Source organism: Lipophrys pholis, assembly GCF_963383615.2.
Source record: "Lipophrys pholis genome assembly, chromosome: 3".
Taxonomy (NCBI): Eukaryota; Metazoa; Chordata; class Actinopteri; order Blenniiformes; family Blenniidae; genus Lipophrys; species Lipophrys pholis.
In genome coordinates, this window is record NC_137627.1 from 30,333,843 (window position 1) to 30,352,979 (window position 19,137).

Below are 19,137 nucleotides of genomic sequence, written 5' to 3' on the forward strand. Positions count from 1 at the left end.
GAGGTGGTTGAGCTATTTGTGTGTGCATGTACAGCATGAATGAACCTTTAGAATGTGTGTATGATTTAACCTTTACTTAGAGTGAAATTTCTCTGAGATTTAATTATTTCAAACACAGCGACAGACACAAATTTCAAGCATATGTCAACGTATTCTAAAACAAAACAATTACCATTAGTTGAAAACATCCACACCCTGATGTATCTTCATACGATACCTTCAATCTGCTTAAAAAAAAGAAAAAATTCAAACGTTATGGTGTCTCAGTGCACAGACTGTAGCCTCAAACATGTACAACCCATCCACACAAATAAAATAACATAAATAGGAATAAGACAATTGAAAACCTGTGATTTAAGCATGTCTATATTTGATCAAGTGAGTCTCCGGTTTGATTCCTGAGGGATTTCCACAATTTCAACATATTACTGTCCACCCTAAAACATTGATGCATTTAAAGGTATGGTGGGAAAAAAATAAAATAACCCTATCAAATGAAGCAATCATCTCACATTACCTACAGCAAATCATTTCATCCGTGTTTCATTTAGAGTGTTTGTTTTTCTGCAATAATTAGCTTTGAAGGTCACTCCAACACCCGAGGGTCAGAACCGTAATTTGTTAGCATCAGAACCTCCATTTATCACTGCCCAACAAAGTGCACTGCTAAACATTTCAGCCATATTAATTATGTGCAATCACATCTTGTGGTCTATAGATGAAAACGTATTTGAATGGAACAACAACAACGCAAGAATTGACTCGTGAAGAAAAGGACAAAAAGCTACACGGATGTTTATTGTAAGCATTACTTAGCACCTTTTATATCTCTTGTAATGATGCGTCTTTAGGTTTGATGGTTACCAAAGATGAATCGAATTCTGAAAGGCATCTGAATATTACTTATCTTCAGTACAGCAAGGTTTTAAAAAAGGCTCTTGTGTGTACTTTAATAGACTAACAAAAGAATCAGTCACTTTGGATCTGAAAGCTTCAGGCAGCAAAGAAAATATGAAAATACTGTATAAATTCGGTGATGCTAATGCGAATTGTTAGGCCTATTGTTGGGCCTCAGCATGAAAGGTCACGAAGCTTGCGTGTGTCACAAAGGTGACACGATCCGAACAGACTCGTGGTCGTCCAGAGGGAAACCGGTCCTCTCCTTCCGCTGCGCACCCTGCCCTTGCTTGCCCCCCCACATGTCCAGAGAAAGCCAGCTAATAAGCGGCTGAGCTGAAGCAGGCCGGAGCCATTAGAGCTCAGCGGTGAAGCTCGAGAAATGGAACTAGCTCAAGGCCCTAATTGAGACAGAGAGAGTTTGGGTCAGTGATCAAGCTGGGGCATGTAGTGTGGCTCTTGGATTAGATTTTTGTCGTGTGGATTTAGTCCTTTGTGCAGGGTCGAAGGCAAACAGGGGCATTGTGTCAAATGAAGCGGACAGTTCAAAGTGTGACCATGCTGATAACGTGTGACACGGATCGCTTTCGCTGCTGATTGCACGACAAGTGCAATATTTCTGAGGAAGAAATTAAGACTATCAAAAGAAATCAAACGCCTAGATATAAATTACTTTGCTATTTTCTGAAGTGGTGGACTTAAGGTTGAATTGCATCTATGAATCCCAGTCCCTGGTACAGCGGAGATCAGATAACATTTATCTCCAGGAGATGATTCCTCTCCCACTCTTTCTTTCCATATTGGATATTTGAGATGGCAGCACCAAGAAAATATCTGTAAACCAGCACCCGTCATCTCATTTATTAGAGGCTTTATTATGGCAGGCAGCAACATCGAAGAGGGCTTTCCAATCTGTATTCAGTTCACTGAGAGAAGTCTTCATTCTAAGTAATGTACTGTTCACTCACTGCTATTCTCAAACACCAGGCAATCTGAGAGATTTCAAATTGTTGGATGCTGATGTGCTCTCTGAGCAAAACAAAACAATCTGGCCACTCGTGTTCCTGTATGTGATGAACTGACTGATTTGTAGGCTCCAGAGATGCTTCATCTCTCCGAGGAGTCGTACCTCAGTGCCCCAATTTCATACACCATATAATAAGATTAGGTGTTATCACTAATCTTTTTAGCTAATTAGCACTTTTCCACATGTATGAAGGTATGACTCTAAGTTCTCATTTTTCATGTTTTCTTTATATATATATATATTGAAGGGCATTCACAGAATGAAATACATTTTTATCGTTGGTGCTGAAATAGCTCGAAGAGTCCAACGATTCTCACCTTGACCAACTTTTAATTCATGAAAAGACAACTTGGGCAAATATTTCACACTTTTTGAAAGTTGTGTTGATTGTGGGTCGGTGATTAAATCTGATAGTTTGCAGTTTTATTACCGCGGGCTGCTGCCACTGATGGATTTGCGGCTGTGTTTACCGCCTGTGTTGACACGTCTTTACAATTTGTGACACTGAGGAGGAAATATCACACTCTCCTGAAAAAACCCCCCCCAAAAACTCCCAATCTCTACCTGTAATTACCCCTGGAACAGTTTATCGTCTAACACTTTATTTACAGAGAGCAACTCATAATCACTGCAAATCTGAAATGACAGAGCAGCTCATTACTCACATTTATGTACCTACATGCATTTATGCATACCTGACCTGCATTCATGATTTAGGCTGGCTTTCTTGTGATTTAACAATTCTCAACAAGGCTCGGTAAATTTCAGTGTCAAAACACTATTTTGGCTTCTGCCAAAGTTACAGCTCATGCCCACATTCAGACGGCATGCCTCTTTTTGCCTTTCCCGCTTCACGTTGTTGTGTTTCTTTGCAGGTATGACAGCTACGGCCGTCTGACTAACGTCACTTACCCCACGGGCCGAGTGAGCAGCTACCGCACGGACGCAGACAGCTCCGTCCGCATCCAGACTGAGGGCTCCAACAAAGAGGATATCACCATAACCACCAACCTGTCAGCCTCTGGCACCTTCTACACACTTTTGCAGGGTGAGTGTCTTTTTCGTGTAGCTCACGAGTGGAGCAGCTGATTTTGTGAGGTAAATTGTGTTGGTGGAAGAGCTGAGAGCTTCAGCAATGAAGCCTTGTAGTCATTTTTGTTCAGGGGCCACATAAGAGCCCCATTTCTTCTCAATTGGGCCAAACCAGTGGAATGAGAGCATAAAAACCATAATTTTTATTATTATTATTATTATTATTATTATTATTATTATTATTATTATTATTATTATTATTTTTATTTTTATTATTATTATTTTTTTTTTTTTAAACGCGAAAGTCTCACATTTTTCTTTGTTTTAGTCCCATGCTTCAAGTTGCAATTGATTATGAGGCTCATTTCATGTGGAAGTTGAAAAGGTTTTGGTGTCCGTTTACATGACAACTGTGCTTGGAGCTTCTGAAAACGCAACGTTTTGAAAACGTCTTCCAAGGTGGAACTTATTGAAAAATACTGCGCGTGTACTCCACAGAAGAACATTGTTTGCCTCCAGAGTCTCATGACTACCAGTCCATATTCTCCTGGGACTTGGTTGTTTTAGAGTCGAGAGTCACTCGGAGTTGCAATCCAGCTTCGTCGTCTGTCTATGTGTGTGTGGTTTCATTACGAAAACAACCAACGGCACCCACTACTGCCCTAACATGAAAACGACACCGTTTTTTTATGGTTTTTAGAGTTTTCTGTCATTGTTGTGTAACCGAGACCTCTGTGGGCTTCAGTTATCGGTTTTAATATCAGTAAAATTATGTTTCCTAATTTCAAAAGGTTAAACAAGCTTTGTATAAGCTCTTTTGATTTGAGAAGCTGTGTTTTACGGGGCTATGGCCCCTTTATTGAAACCCTGTGGCAACCGAATGCCACATAGGACCCCGAGACAAAAGGCAGTTTACACTTTTCCGTGGACTGTCACTTTGAAAAAAAAAAGCTTTTTCTTAGCAACAACTGCTTGTGATGGAGAGCATATGGGGAGGCACCTTCAGGCACTGACAGTTTCCACTAAGACTACTCAGAAAAGCCATGAGTAATTAATACTATAAATGAGCTAACATGCTTCTTGACAAATACCTATTCCAAGTGTCATTTCTCACGGGCAGTAGAAGTAAGATCTGCCTTCATCTCACGATAGTGAAGTGAAACATGTCAGAAACAGATCATTCAAAGTCCAGGTCAATAAAATCAAACCTATCTGCATGGCTGCGCCTGGGGTTCAGAGACATCAGGGTTCCACCTATGAAATTATAAATCTACTAACAGTAGTATTTGTTGCTCTTCTGTTTTCAATAAAAGATGTAGACCTGCTCCCATTTCCAAGAAATGAAACAAATATTGATTTTCAGTCGTAAAAATAAATCATGAAATACAGTGCCTTTGGTCAAGAAGAAGATCCTTCAGGTTTGAGAAATCTTGTGGAAAAGGTGTTTTTCTTTTCTTTTCTTTTTAACATGTAAGAATTTTAAAATCTCTTTTTGGTCAAAGAGTTTGCTGCATTGATCACTCATTGATAAATTCGACCTTTTCCGGATTCTAAAAGACTTCAGATTTAGCCCCCGGCTCCTTGAGACCACTGACTCACTGCAAAGCTGCAAGAGTAGATAACAATCTCTGGTTTCTTGCTGTTATTTAATGACATGGTCACGTCCGTGTTGTGACCTTGTCTTAGACATCAGCCTGTGAGAAAAGTGGCGCCAGGAACCTGGCTGGTAATTAATTCACCATTGTCTGCTTTGTAAGCTGGCAACTAGGTGATCACATAACACATGAATGCACAAACGTCACAGATTCCTCTCTGTTTTTCTGCTCTTCATTTAAACTTGTTTATCAAGTTAAAAAAAAAAGACAGACCAAGAGAAATCATACAGCTATGGTACAAATCAGGTGTGTTATAACAAAAAAATATATGTTAAATGTATAACACTGTGTTTTCTGTTTTTGGACCCCGTTTTAACTAGATGCATCTACTCTTTGGTTGAATATGTGGATAGATTTTAGGGTGACATATATACACATTGTACTGTTACCAAAATTTAATGTAATGTCCCGGGGCGGACGCTGTTTATGACGATGAAAAAAAGCAGAGTTCGTGTCTCTCCTTCTACTGCAGCTGCATAAAAAAGCGGCTGCTATTCCCAAAACTTCTGGGGGTTGAGGAGGGTGACAAACGTCAGCTTTCCGTGGCCTTGGAAATAATATAATGGCAAATAACATAATCCCGAATTCTGCCAAGGAAGTTGTAGTGAGTGCAAGTAAATTGCACCGGACCTCCGTGCGCTTGGAGTGCGGCAGTGCGTTCAAAGACCTCTTGGAAAAGTCCCTCTTAAAATGGTTTTGACAATAAATCTGCAACCACATCTCTTTATCGTCTCCTTCAGCCTTTGTAGGTTGACAAAACCACTATTAAAACAACATAACTATGTTTTTGTTAATGCAGCTCGCTACAGATGCAGTCAGCTAGCTGGAGAGTGAACTCTCTGACGATCCAATCAGAGGGCTTGAATATACTGACGTCAAGCTAGGCCAATATCAAAATCTGATTGGTTGAAGCGGCAGCGTCACCGACACTTATTTTACACTGCAGACGCCTGCAGAATTGAATCTGAAGGCCTCAGGCAGATTTCTTTACCCCTGGCAACAGATGATGGCTAAAATGTGATTGGTTAAAATCTTTAATATGGAAGTACACGTATGGAAGCAGCGCAGACAGGGGAGAAGCTATGAGAGGAAGCGGACAGACAGTTTGGAATTATTTAAGCAGCATTCATGGACAGAATATAATCAACATCAGTCTGTGATACTGATATTTTTCTTAGGCCTATATATATATATATATATATATATATATATATATATATATATATATATATATATATAATGAAATAATATTGGGCTTGTTCTGTTTTGGTTTTGTTTTTCAAATTTTATTGACAGCTTTTTTGGACTGCTGAGACCGTGTGCTGTTAATCACACACATTTCTCTGCTTTATGTGTGGTTTTCTGCAGCCCTCAGCTTCCTTTAAATGTCACACTCAAGCAGATCCGCGTCCTGATGAACTGTATGAATGCATTAGTGTAAACTCTGCACTTCAGCAGTATTTTTCGGCCCGGTCTGGTCTCAGAGGCCTGCTTTCAGTAGGGTCTGCCCCAGAGGTCTGCGGTCAACCCCTGAAGTGTCTGCATGATGGAGAGAGGTAAGGGCCAGTGCAAGGTCAGGCCTGCCTCCTCGGCCCGTTTCTCTTCTTAATAATGTACAGCTCGCCCTGCCTCGCTTTGTGCAGAATACAGACGCAACACTCCACATTACCACATTATGTTGCTATTGTTAACTGCCCACAATGAGGCAAGATTTTCACAAGCACTCAAATACAAGACACACACACACACACACACACACACACACACACACACACACACACACACACACACACATATTTGATTATTTATATATATATATATATATATATATATATATATATATATTGTATTTAATTATTAGTGCAGTCAATCGATTAAAGAAATGAACTAATTAATTGCATAATTTTCTGTAATTAATTGCAATTAATCACATTGTTTTTCTACTGAAGACTGAAGCTTGTAATAGATATGTATTCAGGGAAAACCACCGAATTAATGTCAATAGAGTCCATATTTAAATTCAAAGACTATTTTGTAACGTCCTTTTAGCTTTGCATGAATGATGTTTCTCTCCAAGATTAGCCAAATAATAAAAACAGAAATTAATAATTAATTAATAAACATCTAACGTAAGTCTGGGTTTTGTTAGAGTGCAGGTCCACCACTGAGAATTTTAATATTTCTAGAAACAAAGTTGTAAAGTGACTACATGAACAAAGTGGCAATAATATACTGTAATATCGACACACACAAGCACACACACACTCGGGAAAGTAACACCCATTGAGAGAGAGAGAGCAAGAGAGAGAGACAGCACACACACGCTAGCACACACTCGCGCACGCACACACACAGTATAGAGGAGAGCAAGGGAAAGAGAGAAATTAATATTAATTAATTAATTGATTAATAAATCCTGCTTTAGCAGTTTGGTGGATACTGGTCAGGAAAACATGGCAACCTGCTGTTTTGCTGCAGAATTACCTCTGTGGTCGTTAAATTCGGCTTTACAAAGTACAACTAATGACATTCACTTTCTCAATCAGCCGTCAGGGAACTTTTAAAGTTAAACTTTCCGCCTTAATATTATTCCACTAGGTATTGATCTGCTCTGTAGTCACAGCGCTGTGCCCACAGACACACAAAAAAAAGTAAATAAAACTTTGTTAATTATGTGCAATTCTTTTTATGAATTAAATATTTCAAATCAATTAATTAAATTAAGTATTTTTGACAGCACTAATATATATATATATATATATATATATATATATATATATATATATATATATATATATATATATATATATATATATATATATATATATATATATCTTCAGATAATTGCTAATGTTGAGGTTTAGAAACTCTTAAATTTACATTGTTATCAGTGAGAATGAAATTCATCCGGCATCCCGTCGGTCAGCTGACAGAAGGCAAGGAGCAGGCATCTCTGATAAAAAGTGTTTGGGATGCTCAGTGGAAACATTAGTCACCAGTCTGGAGTTGGAACACAGACTGTTGTCACCTGGGGAGAATAACAGACATCAGATTTATCCCCAGTGCATGAATGTGTATGTGTGTATGAGGAGCAAAGGCTTTAGTAATGCTGTAAGGACTGTTTACACAGTTATTTCACAGAGATGTGTTTCTTTCTCATGCAGACAAAGGGAAATCTTTACCAAAAGGTTAAACTTACACTATCTGTGTTGCGGGTAAGATGTGATGATATGGTATGAGGAGTAGTGGTTAGGTACTGAAAATAAATCAGAGTCAATGTGATGTGCTTTGAAGTAATCGAGAAGTGTTTTCACTTTTTGTGTGTGTGCGTGTATGTATTGTGTATTTCCATGGGAATAACTAAGAAGCAGTTTTGTGAGATGTCGACAAACTAACATTATATGGACCTTTGGTGACAAGAAACAAGTATCCATCTTTTTTTTTTTTAAACTGTAAAAAAATATACCTTATGGATTAGACAGAGGATGTTAGGATTAGATAAAAGTTAGAAGGTAAATACTAAGGTGAGGCGTTCTGTCTGTGATGAAATGAATGTGAGGAAAATTCAAAGACAAAAAATACACAGTGTGTGTGTGTGTGTGTGTGTGTGTGTGTGTGTGTGTGTGTGTGTGTGTGTGTGTGTGTGTGTGTGTGTGTGTGTGTGTGTGTGTGTGTGTGTGTGTGTGTGTGTGTGTGAGAGAGAGTATTTTAATCTTGTTTTTAACGGGGTCCTAAACAAGGGGGCTCACTTTTGAGGTCCGACCTTTCACCTGGTGACCAAAAACTTTTAACATGTAGTCGTTTTATAGCTGAGGTTATGAATAAATTCAGTGTTTTGATAATTGTTTAAAATGATCAAGGTGTTACTGAGTCTCCACTAGTAATGCAGTGCGCGTGTGTGTGTGTGTTTCACTCTGCCTCTTTTCTGTGGCCGCAGGCAACCGAGCAGCTTTGATAGTTTTCATTCCTCCATATCCTCCCGGCTGCTGCAACAGCTGTAAAACTTTACTTTACTGGCGCAGTGAAACCTCTCACTATTGATCTTTGTTGTCACAGACCCAACATTATCGCAGTGGTTCAGTTAAATACTGCTGCTAAAGGCTTTCTTTTTGCTGAGCAGCCATTTTAGGTCATTATGTTTACGTCTCACGGAGATGAATATTAGATTTAGCGCTCTTGCATCAGCTGCAAGAAGCTGCGATTGTTTTCCCTCGCTTCGTCTTATCCTAATCATCCTCAGGGTTTTTTTTTCTCAAATGTGGCTTCTCTGCCTCCACAGATCAAGTTCGAAACAGCTACTTCATCGGTTTGGATGGCTCACTGCGGCTAGTTTTGGCCAATGGTATGGAGGTGTCGCTGTACACTGAGCCCCACCTGCTGGCTGGCACAGTCAACCCCACAGTCAGCAAGAGGAACGTGACCCTGGCCATCGACAACGGCCTCAACTTGGTAGAATGGAGACAGAGGAAGGAGCAGGCTCGTGGCCAGGTCACCGTGTACGGACGCAGATTACGGGTAAGCAATTGCCTTTTTCTTTACTACATATGCCATGAGAGAAGCTGCCTTTTTATAGAAATTAAGATCAGCTATCGAGCGCATTCCCACCACTTAACCAACCTCACACACCAATGCCAAAGACAATATGTTTCACCACCATTGCAGACAACTTTTGAGGTTCAGGGTTTTGCTCTGGGACGGTGGTACCACCTTCTTCTGGTGCAGCTTCAGCTTGAAGTTTCAAACTTTCATTCTTCCTGTTGTTTATCACAAAAGATGTATTCAGCTTTATTTTGTCCTTTTCTTCCCTTCTGTGAAGATATATGTTCTGTGTACTAGAATTCATCTATCTCTTTGGCTTGACACAACTAATAGAGCCCGATATAAGACAAAATGTAACAACAACCCAAAATGATGTAATTAAAGCTGAAATGTAATAACAGTTGAATAATGTAACAAGACGCTGAGCCCAGAACTTAAAAACTTATAAAATGACAGTATGGGGCAGGCAAACTATTTTCCCCCTAATATTGTATTAATTTTATTACATCATAAAGTGATTGAATGATTTATGGTTTGGATTTGAACTGCTTCAACGTATGTTTTTAAATAAATAACAAACATTACATAGTAGTTTTGTTCCATAAATGAATTAAATGCTGACTCATCTATTGTTAAAACATGAAAAAATAGGCTAGACCTTAAAGTCAGGAGGGCTGTGTGGCGGTAAGCTCAGTCTCTCGGTCGACAGTCTACAATATATATATGGCAGTACATAGATAGCCACTACGCGCTGCCCTATGCATACTGTAGACTGTAAATCTGTTAGAGGTGCAGGTAGTGCAGCCCACCTCCACAGGCAGAGGCTGTGCAGAGGTCACGGTAACACATAGCCTTTGCAAATCTTTTGTGTACGGCACACGTGTCAAACTCTGGGTTGGGAGGGGGTTTGGGCGACTGCTCCCTCCAGCCGGGGCGGTGTTCACATAAAAAAAAAAAAAAAAAGATTAAAAAAATGTAATTGACTGTTGTTTATGCACTTTTGCACCAACTGCAAAATATCATTTTATCAAGTGGTGAGCTTTGTTTCTTCCAGCTCGCCACATCTTTGTAAAACTGCTTTGACCATAAACTACATTTCTACATTCTATTATTTTTATAATACTAAGGATGTAAATTTGCAGTTTTGCTACAATCTGGCAAATTTACATTTTATATATTATTGTTCATTAGTGTGTGTTGTCCCGATCGAATAAATGAATAAATAAATAAATAAATATTAGATTGAAATATTAGAATGAAGATTGCAGTGTATAAACATCAATGCAATTTTCAACAATTAGAATTGGGAAATGTAAATGATCCCAAAACTGCCAGGAAGAGAAAAATTGATGCAGATGAAAGGATGTTTCATGAACGATGGGAAGGAGAAGACATGTTTGTGCTTCAAGGAGAGAAACCACAATGTCTTCTGTTATGAGGCGTGTCGGTTGTCAAAGAGAACAATATATGTTCATATTTTGACACCAACCATGGAGGTAAGTCTGCCAAAGTTAGACTTAACAGAGTAACTAGCAAACATATTTTCTGGGATCTATGCAAATGCATATGTAATATTTGTAATATGAATAAGTAATAAAGTTGTAGAGTAGTTACATTTATTTGACATTGTATTTTGTTACATTTATACTGTCTTACAGTTACATTTGGCCCTTTGAGGGCAACCATTATACCGATTTGGCCCTCGGTGAAAATGAGTTTGACACTCTTGGTATGCGTAGTATGAATTAGGCTTCATAGTATTTAATAATTCCTCGCATTGATACTCTGTATCGGCAAGTAGCAATAGGTTAGGACTCGTACTTGTACTCTACTAGTACAAAAAAAGTGGTATCGGTGCATCCCGAGTCATATCCACACAAGTTTTCCTCTGCCACCCATCTGTCACCTGTTAGAGGCTCCACACACGTTGCACTGATGTGTATACAGTCTGTCTCAACTGAGCTCTTTTTTGTTGTTTTTCCCTTAATATTGTACAGCAAATGGCAACTTCAGCTAAGTTGTCCGCCACATGCAATGCAATGCAGCTAATAGGGAGGTGCCACTTTGTCTGTCATTGGCTGTTCATTTAATGGCCCCGTCGTCCCTTTGGAAGTGAAAGCTTCTAATGTATGTTACAGACAATGGCTCCAGGGGTTAGATAGGAAATGGGAGCAGCCTAATAGCAAGAACAGAGGGGATGAACAGAGATGGAATCATTGAGCGACCTTGAGTGACATGTCAAGTGATATTACGTGGGTGGCTGGGCGAGTGTGTGGCAGCACATGGTCGGTGGAATGGAGGGGTGGGTGAATACCGAGGGTATCGGCACGGCTCTGACTTCACAGATCCTTCTTGTGCTGCACTAAGCAGAGATGACAGAGAAAAGCATTTAGAAGAATGCTGTTTGTGTTGCGGTTTGTTTTTTCCGACTGCGTTTGTCAGTCTGTGGAACTTCATGTGCTGGGGTTTGTTTTGTTTTGTCTCGAGGCTACACAAGTCCTCAATTTCCCTCTTTTTTTACTGTGGTTTTTATGCTCGTTGGGCTCCGCCCTCCCAGCCAGTCATAATGTTCATGATTTACACTGCTGACTCACAGAGACTCTGTTTCCTTCCACAAAAACCTACCCTCCCTGTCGTTGGATTAGTTTGTTAATGTGCAGTAATCAGAGACCCTTGTGGGTACCACTCCACCACGACATAAATCTTTTCCCACTTCAAGTCGGAATAAGAACAGACAAAGCCCTCACTCTGTGTATTAGCATTTCTGTATCTGTTCAGAAGAGATGCGACTCGAAAACTAAGATGGTTCCTTTGATTGCAAATTGAGAACAAACTAGATGAAAACTGTGGCTAAACTGAATTAATCATGACAACTGATGAAAAGGTGTTTTTGCTTGGGAAACCACACAATGAGATTGTCATTTGACACAAAGATCTTTCATATTGATTGAGAGTTTGAATGTTGTGCTGATGTTTTCAGTGCCAGTCACTTTAAAATGCTACATTTTAGGTCCGGTGTGGTCTAACAGGCTCTGTTCTGTTCCTGCACACCGACTTTCTTTGAATAGATTCCTTTTAGTGATGATGTCCAATTTGAAATCCTTCCCCTTGAATGGGTTTCCATTCTCGGGGATCTTAGGATCTCCACTGTCGGATCTTTCTTTCACTCTTGACAACAGCAGTCATTGAGAAACCAGTTTCTGCAATAAAGGACTTTAGTGGAAAGAGTGCAAGTCTCTCCTGCCTGTTAAAATGTTGTTTACACTGAATTATGTTTGAGGAAATGCAGGAACAGTCAGGGTTTCTTTTCTTTTTAGCATTTTCTCGATCATTTTCTTCCAATATAATGTCTCCTCAATCCACTTGCTCCTCGAATCTCCCCTTGCTCATCTATCCTCATCTTTTTCTCAGAACCTCTATAAGCCCTCCTACATACATGACCAAATCACCTCGACCTGCCTTCCCTCTAAACCAGGAGTGCCAAACCCATTTTACTTCAGAGGCCATATCAAACCCAACATTTCGTTGAGCGGGCCAAATCGGTAAAATAGCCCCGTAATAACCTTTAAATTCAAATTGTAAAGTTTTTCTTAATTGTGGCGCAGAGTATACATGGTCTATATTTTCACAAAACCAAACTATTACTACCAAAAATGACTACAGCCTCAGCATAAAGCTCATTTTAATGAAACCTTCTGGTGTTAAATACAGTGAAATGTCCAAGAATCTTCTCCTATAGCTGTTGCTTTATGGGTGTTTTATAAACACATTGACAGCATGGCTTTGAAGTTAGTTTGATAGCAATGACGTGTTTCATGGCAGCATTACCAATATTTTCACTACTCACTACTACTTAAAGGAATTGTTAAAAAATACATTTTTATTTTTATATTTAAACATTTGCTTGGTGGTTTGGTCAGATTGGAACATATTGCAGGACGGTTTTGGCCCACGGGCCTTATGTTTGACACCCCTTTTCTAAACTGTTCCCTCTAATGTACTCTATTCTCAGTCCCAGTGAAAACGTCCTCGGTTCTTCCACTGTCTTTTGCTCACTGCCATTGTCTCTAAAACATCCTGTAGACTTTCCTCTTCATTGTTGAGCTTTGAAATCTTTTGTCTGAATTGTCGGGTCTTAAAAGCAGTGATCTTACGTTGTACATTCAGAGAGCCTCACAGACCGCTAGTGTCAAGGTCTCGTGAACAAAGATAGTCTGAGATCATATTGTGACAATATCTTGCTTATCATGTGACTGCTGCCCCGGCCTACAGCCACTTATTACCCAAACAAAATGCAGCCAAAAGTGAGCCACAACTTTGGGCACTTCCATGATTCTTTCATAATAATAATAATAATAATAATAATAATAATAATCAGTGATTATCCTCATCACTTTTGGTCACCTCACATAAGAACAACATCGAACGGTAATTACAAACAAAGTAACAGTAGAAAGAATGTATCAAAACTTTGCAAAGCGATTAGTCTCTAGTTTCATGTGTGGTTTGAATTGTGTTCCAGACTTTTTGAGAAGAGTGTGAGGAGGCTGTACGGTGGGACTAGTTCGGGGGTCTGCAACCTTTATGACTTTATGACCTTCTCCCTTTCCGCCAAACTGGAGCTGCAAAACACGTTTACTTCTAAAATGAGGCTGACACAACTTCACCAAGTTGTCATGTATAATTTTGATATACACAAAAAATTTGCTTCAATTTCAATTTAGTTTGGAAAACATTTCATTATGTTAGCTATTACCAGGACACACTTGCAAAAGAGTCTCAATCTCAATGTGTTTTCTCCTGAATAAATAAAGGCTAAATGAAAAAAATTATTAAATGAAAAAATATAATTTTATCTATGTTCTCTACATTCTGCATGTTCCACAACTGTGGCTGACTATGGAATCAACAGATCTGAGATTGTTACGAATTAACACAATTATTTATTGAAAAAAGACATTCTCACCACATGGTCAGCTGCACAGGATGGCCGTGCTCCCTCAAACACTTAAAGTGAAGGAAAGAGAGATAGATTCTACACCAACACATGGTCTTGAATCAGAGAGGTGGTCCTCCTTCCGTCTCTGTGAACCATCTCCTGTGACCACTTCCTTGTTTACACATCAACATCCATTGTTCTTGAGTATCAGTGAAACCAACATGGTAGAGAATGGAGGGAAACTCATGGCAGAATGCAAACCCATTGTGTCTATAACAGTGCACTTAAAATGGCAGATTGCATAGAAAAATTCAAGTTAAAATAATCCAACAATTACATTTTCAGCTGTTTTTGTACCCAATTTTAGCAGTTTCTGCCTTTTTTCTTTTTTATAATTGTTTAGACTATTTGAGCTTTATAACCATTTTGGCTCTCTTTTAAGCTGCTGCGCATGTTTTCTTCTCATTTTTAAGCTTTCTTTCGTTTCGTAATTTTTTTTACCATTTTAGTTAGTTTTGTAAGTCCACTTTAGCATAGAATTAAGAGTCCTTTTGAAAATGACTGGTAAAAATTCTAAGAAATGTTTATTTCCATATAAATTTGTGACTGCTTCAGGGAGCCACTACTAAAGGGCTAAAGAGCCATGTGTGACACCAGAGCCGCCGGTTGCAGACCCCTGGACTAGGAGGAGATCTACTGATGAGGATTGATAAGAGGTTTATGGTTAGCTGTACTGTCTCTGGACAAATCCTGCATAAAGATGTTACTTTTGCATACTGACATCATAGTGGCCGTCACTTACTTATCACACGGCCAAATTTGATGAGTCATCAAAGGTCATTAGATCCATGTTGCACGGTGGAGCTTGTAATAATGTTAAAGTTTAAATCACACACTGTGTGACTTACTGGAAGGGGGAGGGTTGGGGGGGGGGGGGCGGGAGTTGGGGCAGCTCACCATCTGTTTCCTTCGGACTTGCTTCCCATATCTGCTCATGCGGCTCCTAATGTCCAGAGATGTGTGCCTCTCACAAGTCTGTCGCTTTTCAGTCAAAGTAATTCTCTCAGTTAGGTATCAGTGACATTAATTGCCTCGGGTGTAATTGTCCCTTCACAGATGAGAGGCTAAAGCATGCTTTTCTTAATGTGAGATTGAAAAAGTGAAGTTTTCTCACCGAGCTATAGAGTTTTCAGCCTCTATAGAAAGATGTGCCTTCCCAATGATTGCACACCTCAAGAAAAACTCTTATTAATAACAAGAATAAACCCAAAGCAAGCCCCAATTTCTCATAATTCCCCAGATGGTGTTTAAGGAATATTTCGCCTGATTTATTTGACCTGCAGTCTGAGTTCTTGTCTACTTAATTTAAACTCTATTTTTCCTCAGTCTTCTGCTTGTAAAACCTATAAACAATACAAAAAAGCTATAGGATTGATCATTTGGTTACAGCACAGAAGCTATTGGTATTGAACAGCACTGTTTTCAACCCCATGCATGTGAAAAAAAGAGTCTCCTAAGCGAAGACCATTTCCAATTTACTGAAATGGCTAAATAAAATGAGAGTCATCTGCATTTGGCGATTCTTTTCAGTAAGCAGTAAAAATGAATTTAATGATCAATGTGACTCTTAATGTTTCTTGGATGAATGGGCATACTCATACTTAGACTCTGCAGAAATTTCTCACAAACAAAGAAATGTGGTAATTCTCACAATTTCATCACTTCAATGGTTCCTGCAGTCCTGAGATAGAGCGCCGCTGTTATAATTAAAAGCCATGAAGAGAAGAATATAAAATAATCACCTTGTGATTAAAGGTCTCCCACCTCAGCAGAGTCAAGCGCAGGTTGCTTCCAATCGTTCCCAACATGTTTGTTTCCACTCGACTGAGTCGCTCTGCCCACATTCAATATTTCTGACTCCCTCTGTTTGCTTCTCCCTCAGGTTCATAACAGGAATTTGTTATCTCTGGACTTTGATCGAATCACCCGCACCGAGAAGGTTTATGACGACCACCGGAAGTTCACGTTACGGATCCACTATGACCATGCGGGTCGACCAACGCTGTGGGCGCCGAGCAGCCGTCTCAATGGAGTCAATGTCACGTACTCCTCTGGAGGGCATGTGGCAGGCATCCAAAGAGGCACCATGTCTGTTCGCATGGAGTATGACCAGAACGGCAGGATCACCTCCCAGATATTTGCCGATGGTAAATCTTGGAGCTACACCTACCTTGAGAAGGTACAAATTGTTGTTGACTTGTGTTGTGCAGATAAAGTGTGGAAGCGTGTTTGCATGAGAAACTTGAGGGAAGGTTTTTGACTTGAGTTGGTTAACTTGTCATACTTCAGCAGCGTTCCTGCCACATTATCAGTCTCAAGTGCAGATATCAGCCAAAATGTAATTAAAAGTGTCTGCTGCACTGGAGACATAATACTTTGGTACCTTAGTCTGCCAGCAAAGTTCAACCTGAAATAACTCTGATGAGAAGTACAGAGTGAAATGTCACTTTCTACTCACTAATTGAACAGAAGATTGTTTGGAAGGTGGTGAGGAGCTGTTATTATCTTTCTCCAGACATGTATTATGAAAACAGCAGCCAGTCACCTTGTTAATAGTCTATAGTCAGTCTTTTAGAAACCTCAGACAGCCAAGCTGCAGCCTGTCATGTCAGTCCGACAATTTCAAATCACCATTCATCGGCCCAAAAAACGGGCACAAATGAAAACGATCTATTTGCTGAGTTGTGAAAAATGTAGTTCTTTCATACTGTTTAGATCAAACGATCCCACAAATAAGAAATGAGAAACAGCTTGTTTGTGAAATCATCTTCTAAGGAAATCTTAGCATCATAGGAATACTAACAACTCCACTTTCATGATGGAAATTAGGTCCAATCTGACTCACAGCCGCATGTATAGTCCGTTATTGCTTTTGACATTTTGGCTATCCTATAACCATCTCGGTGCTGTGTCCATTCCCATCGTACACCTACTATCAACACTGAATAGAACAACTAGATTAATTGGGTCCATTTAATTATGTCGGCATCAGTTACATAAAATATGTATTTTATAACTCCTTATGTAATGGAAAGGGCTAGTGTATAGGTTAAAGTAGTTTGTATTGTTTTGTGTTGATGTAACAGTAGATGTATCTGATGTGATGTTTTTAAAGGGATACTGTAAAAATAATGATTTAACACTGGATGAAAATCACACATGATGTTTCTTGCTTATTTCACAGTCCATGGTACTGCTGCTTTACAGCCAGAGACAGTACATCTTTGAGTTCGACAAAAATGATCGGCTCTCCTCTGTGACCATGCCCAACGTAGCACGGCAGACGCTCGAGACCTCTCGCTCCATTGGCTACTACAGAAATACATACCGCCCCCCTGAAGGCAATGCCTCGGTGCTCCAGGACTACAGCGAGAACGGCCAGTTGCTGCAGACCACCTACCTGGGCACAGGCCGCAGGGTCATCTACAAGTACGGAAAGCTGGCCAAGCTGCTGGAGATCCTCTACGACACCACGCGCATCGGTTTCTCCTACGACGAGGTTGCCGGCATGCTGAAAACTGTCAACCTGCAGAGCGAGGGCTTCACGTGCACCATCCGATACCGGCAGATCGGCCCACTGATCGACAGGCAGATTTTCAGATTCAGCGAAGAGGGAATGGTCAACGCCCGGTTCGATTATGTGTATGACAACAGTTTCCGTGTCACCAGCATGCAGGCTGTCATCAACGAGACACCGTTACCGATCGACCTCTACCGCTACGATGACGTATCTGGCAAAACCGAGCAGTTTGGGAAATTTGGAGTCATCTATTACGACATAAATCAAATAATAACCACAGCAGTGATGACCCACACTAAACACTTTGATGCTTACGGGCGAGTGAAGGAGGTCCAGTATGAGATATTTCGCTCTCTCATGTACTGGATGATGGTGCAGTATGACAACATGGGCCGAGTGGTGGCCAAGGAGCTGAAAGTCGGACCTTACGCCAACACCACGCGCTACACATATGAGTACGATGCTGATGGTCAACTCCAGGTTGTCTCCATCAATGACAAGCCTCTGTGGAGGTACAGCTATGACCTGAATGGCAACCTTCATCTCCTTAGCCCTGGAAACAGTGCACGCCTCACGCCTCTACGGTACGATATCCGGGACCGCATCACCCGCCTGGGAGACGCCCAGTACAGGATGGACGAAGACGGTTTCCTCAAGCAGCGAGGCAACGAATACTTTGAGTACAATTCAGCCGGCCTGCTGATTAAAGTGTACAACAAGGTGAGCAGCTGGAGTATCAAATACCGTTACGATGGGCTGGGCCGGCGGGTGTCCAGCAGAAGCAGCTCGGGCCATCACCTGCAGTTCTTCTATGCTGACTTATCCAGCCCCACGCGAGTCACCCACATGTACAACCACTCCAGCTCCGAGATCACGTCTCTTTATTACGACCTGCAGGGACATCTGTTCGCCATGGAGCTGAGCAGTGGAGATGAGTTTTATGTGGCTTGTGATAATATAGGAACACCGCTGGCTGTGTTCAGCGGTTCTGGCCTCATGATTAAGCAGATCCTTCACACGGCATTTGGCGAGGTTTACCTCGACACTAACCCCAGCTTCCAGCTCATCATCGGCTACCAAGGCGGCCTCTATGAGCCGCTTAGTCGACTGGTCCACATGGGCAGACGGGATTATGACGTCCTCGCAGGCCGCTGGACGACTCCTGACCACGAGATTTGGAAACGCCTCAACAGCAACCACATTGTTCCGTTCAACCTGTACATGTTCAAGAACAACAACCCACTCAGCAATAACGAGGAAATAAAGTGCTACATGACAGGTACATTCTTCCATTTCTTTACAGATATAATTATTTCCCATTAAATAAAACAAAGGAAAACCAACTAACCCTCCTCTACATCGAACTTGTAGCTTGCAGCTTGTCCTCGGTCTAATTACAATATATTAAAGTGATACCCCCGAATCACGGTCAAAGAATTAAAAGAATCATTTATAGACACCTGTAAAA

General features: G+C 40.4%; 1 protein-coding gene across 2 annotated transcripts in view; it reads left to right on the forward strand.

The window, feature by feature from the left end:
* tenm4 (teneurin transmembrane protein 4) overlaps nt 1-19,137 on the forward strand; it is a 178,032-nt gene that overhangs the window by 147,867 nt on the left and 11,028 nt on the right. For both annotated transcript variants that reach the window (XM_080459788.1, XM_080459789.1), the window contains 4 exons: nt 2,800-2,972; nt 8,891-9,126; nt 16,032-16,328; nt 17,334-18,948. In XM_080459788.1, coding sequence (XP_080315914.1) covers nt 2,800-2,972; nt 8,891-9,126; nt 16,032-16,328; nt 17,334-18,948 — 2,321 coding nt within the window. The remainder of the gene's footprint in view (nt 1-2,799; nt 2,973-8,890; nt 9,127-16,031; nt 16,329-17,333; nt 18,949-19,137) is intronic.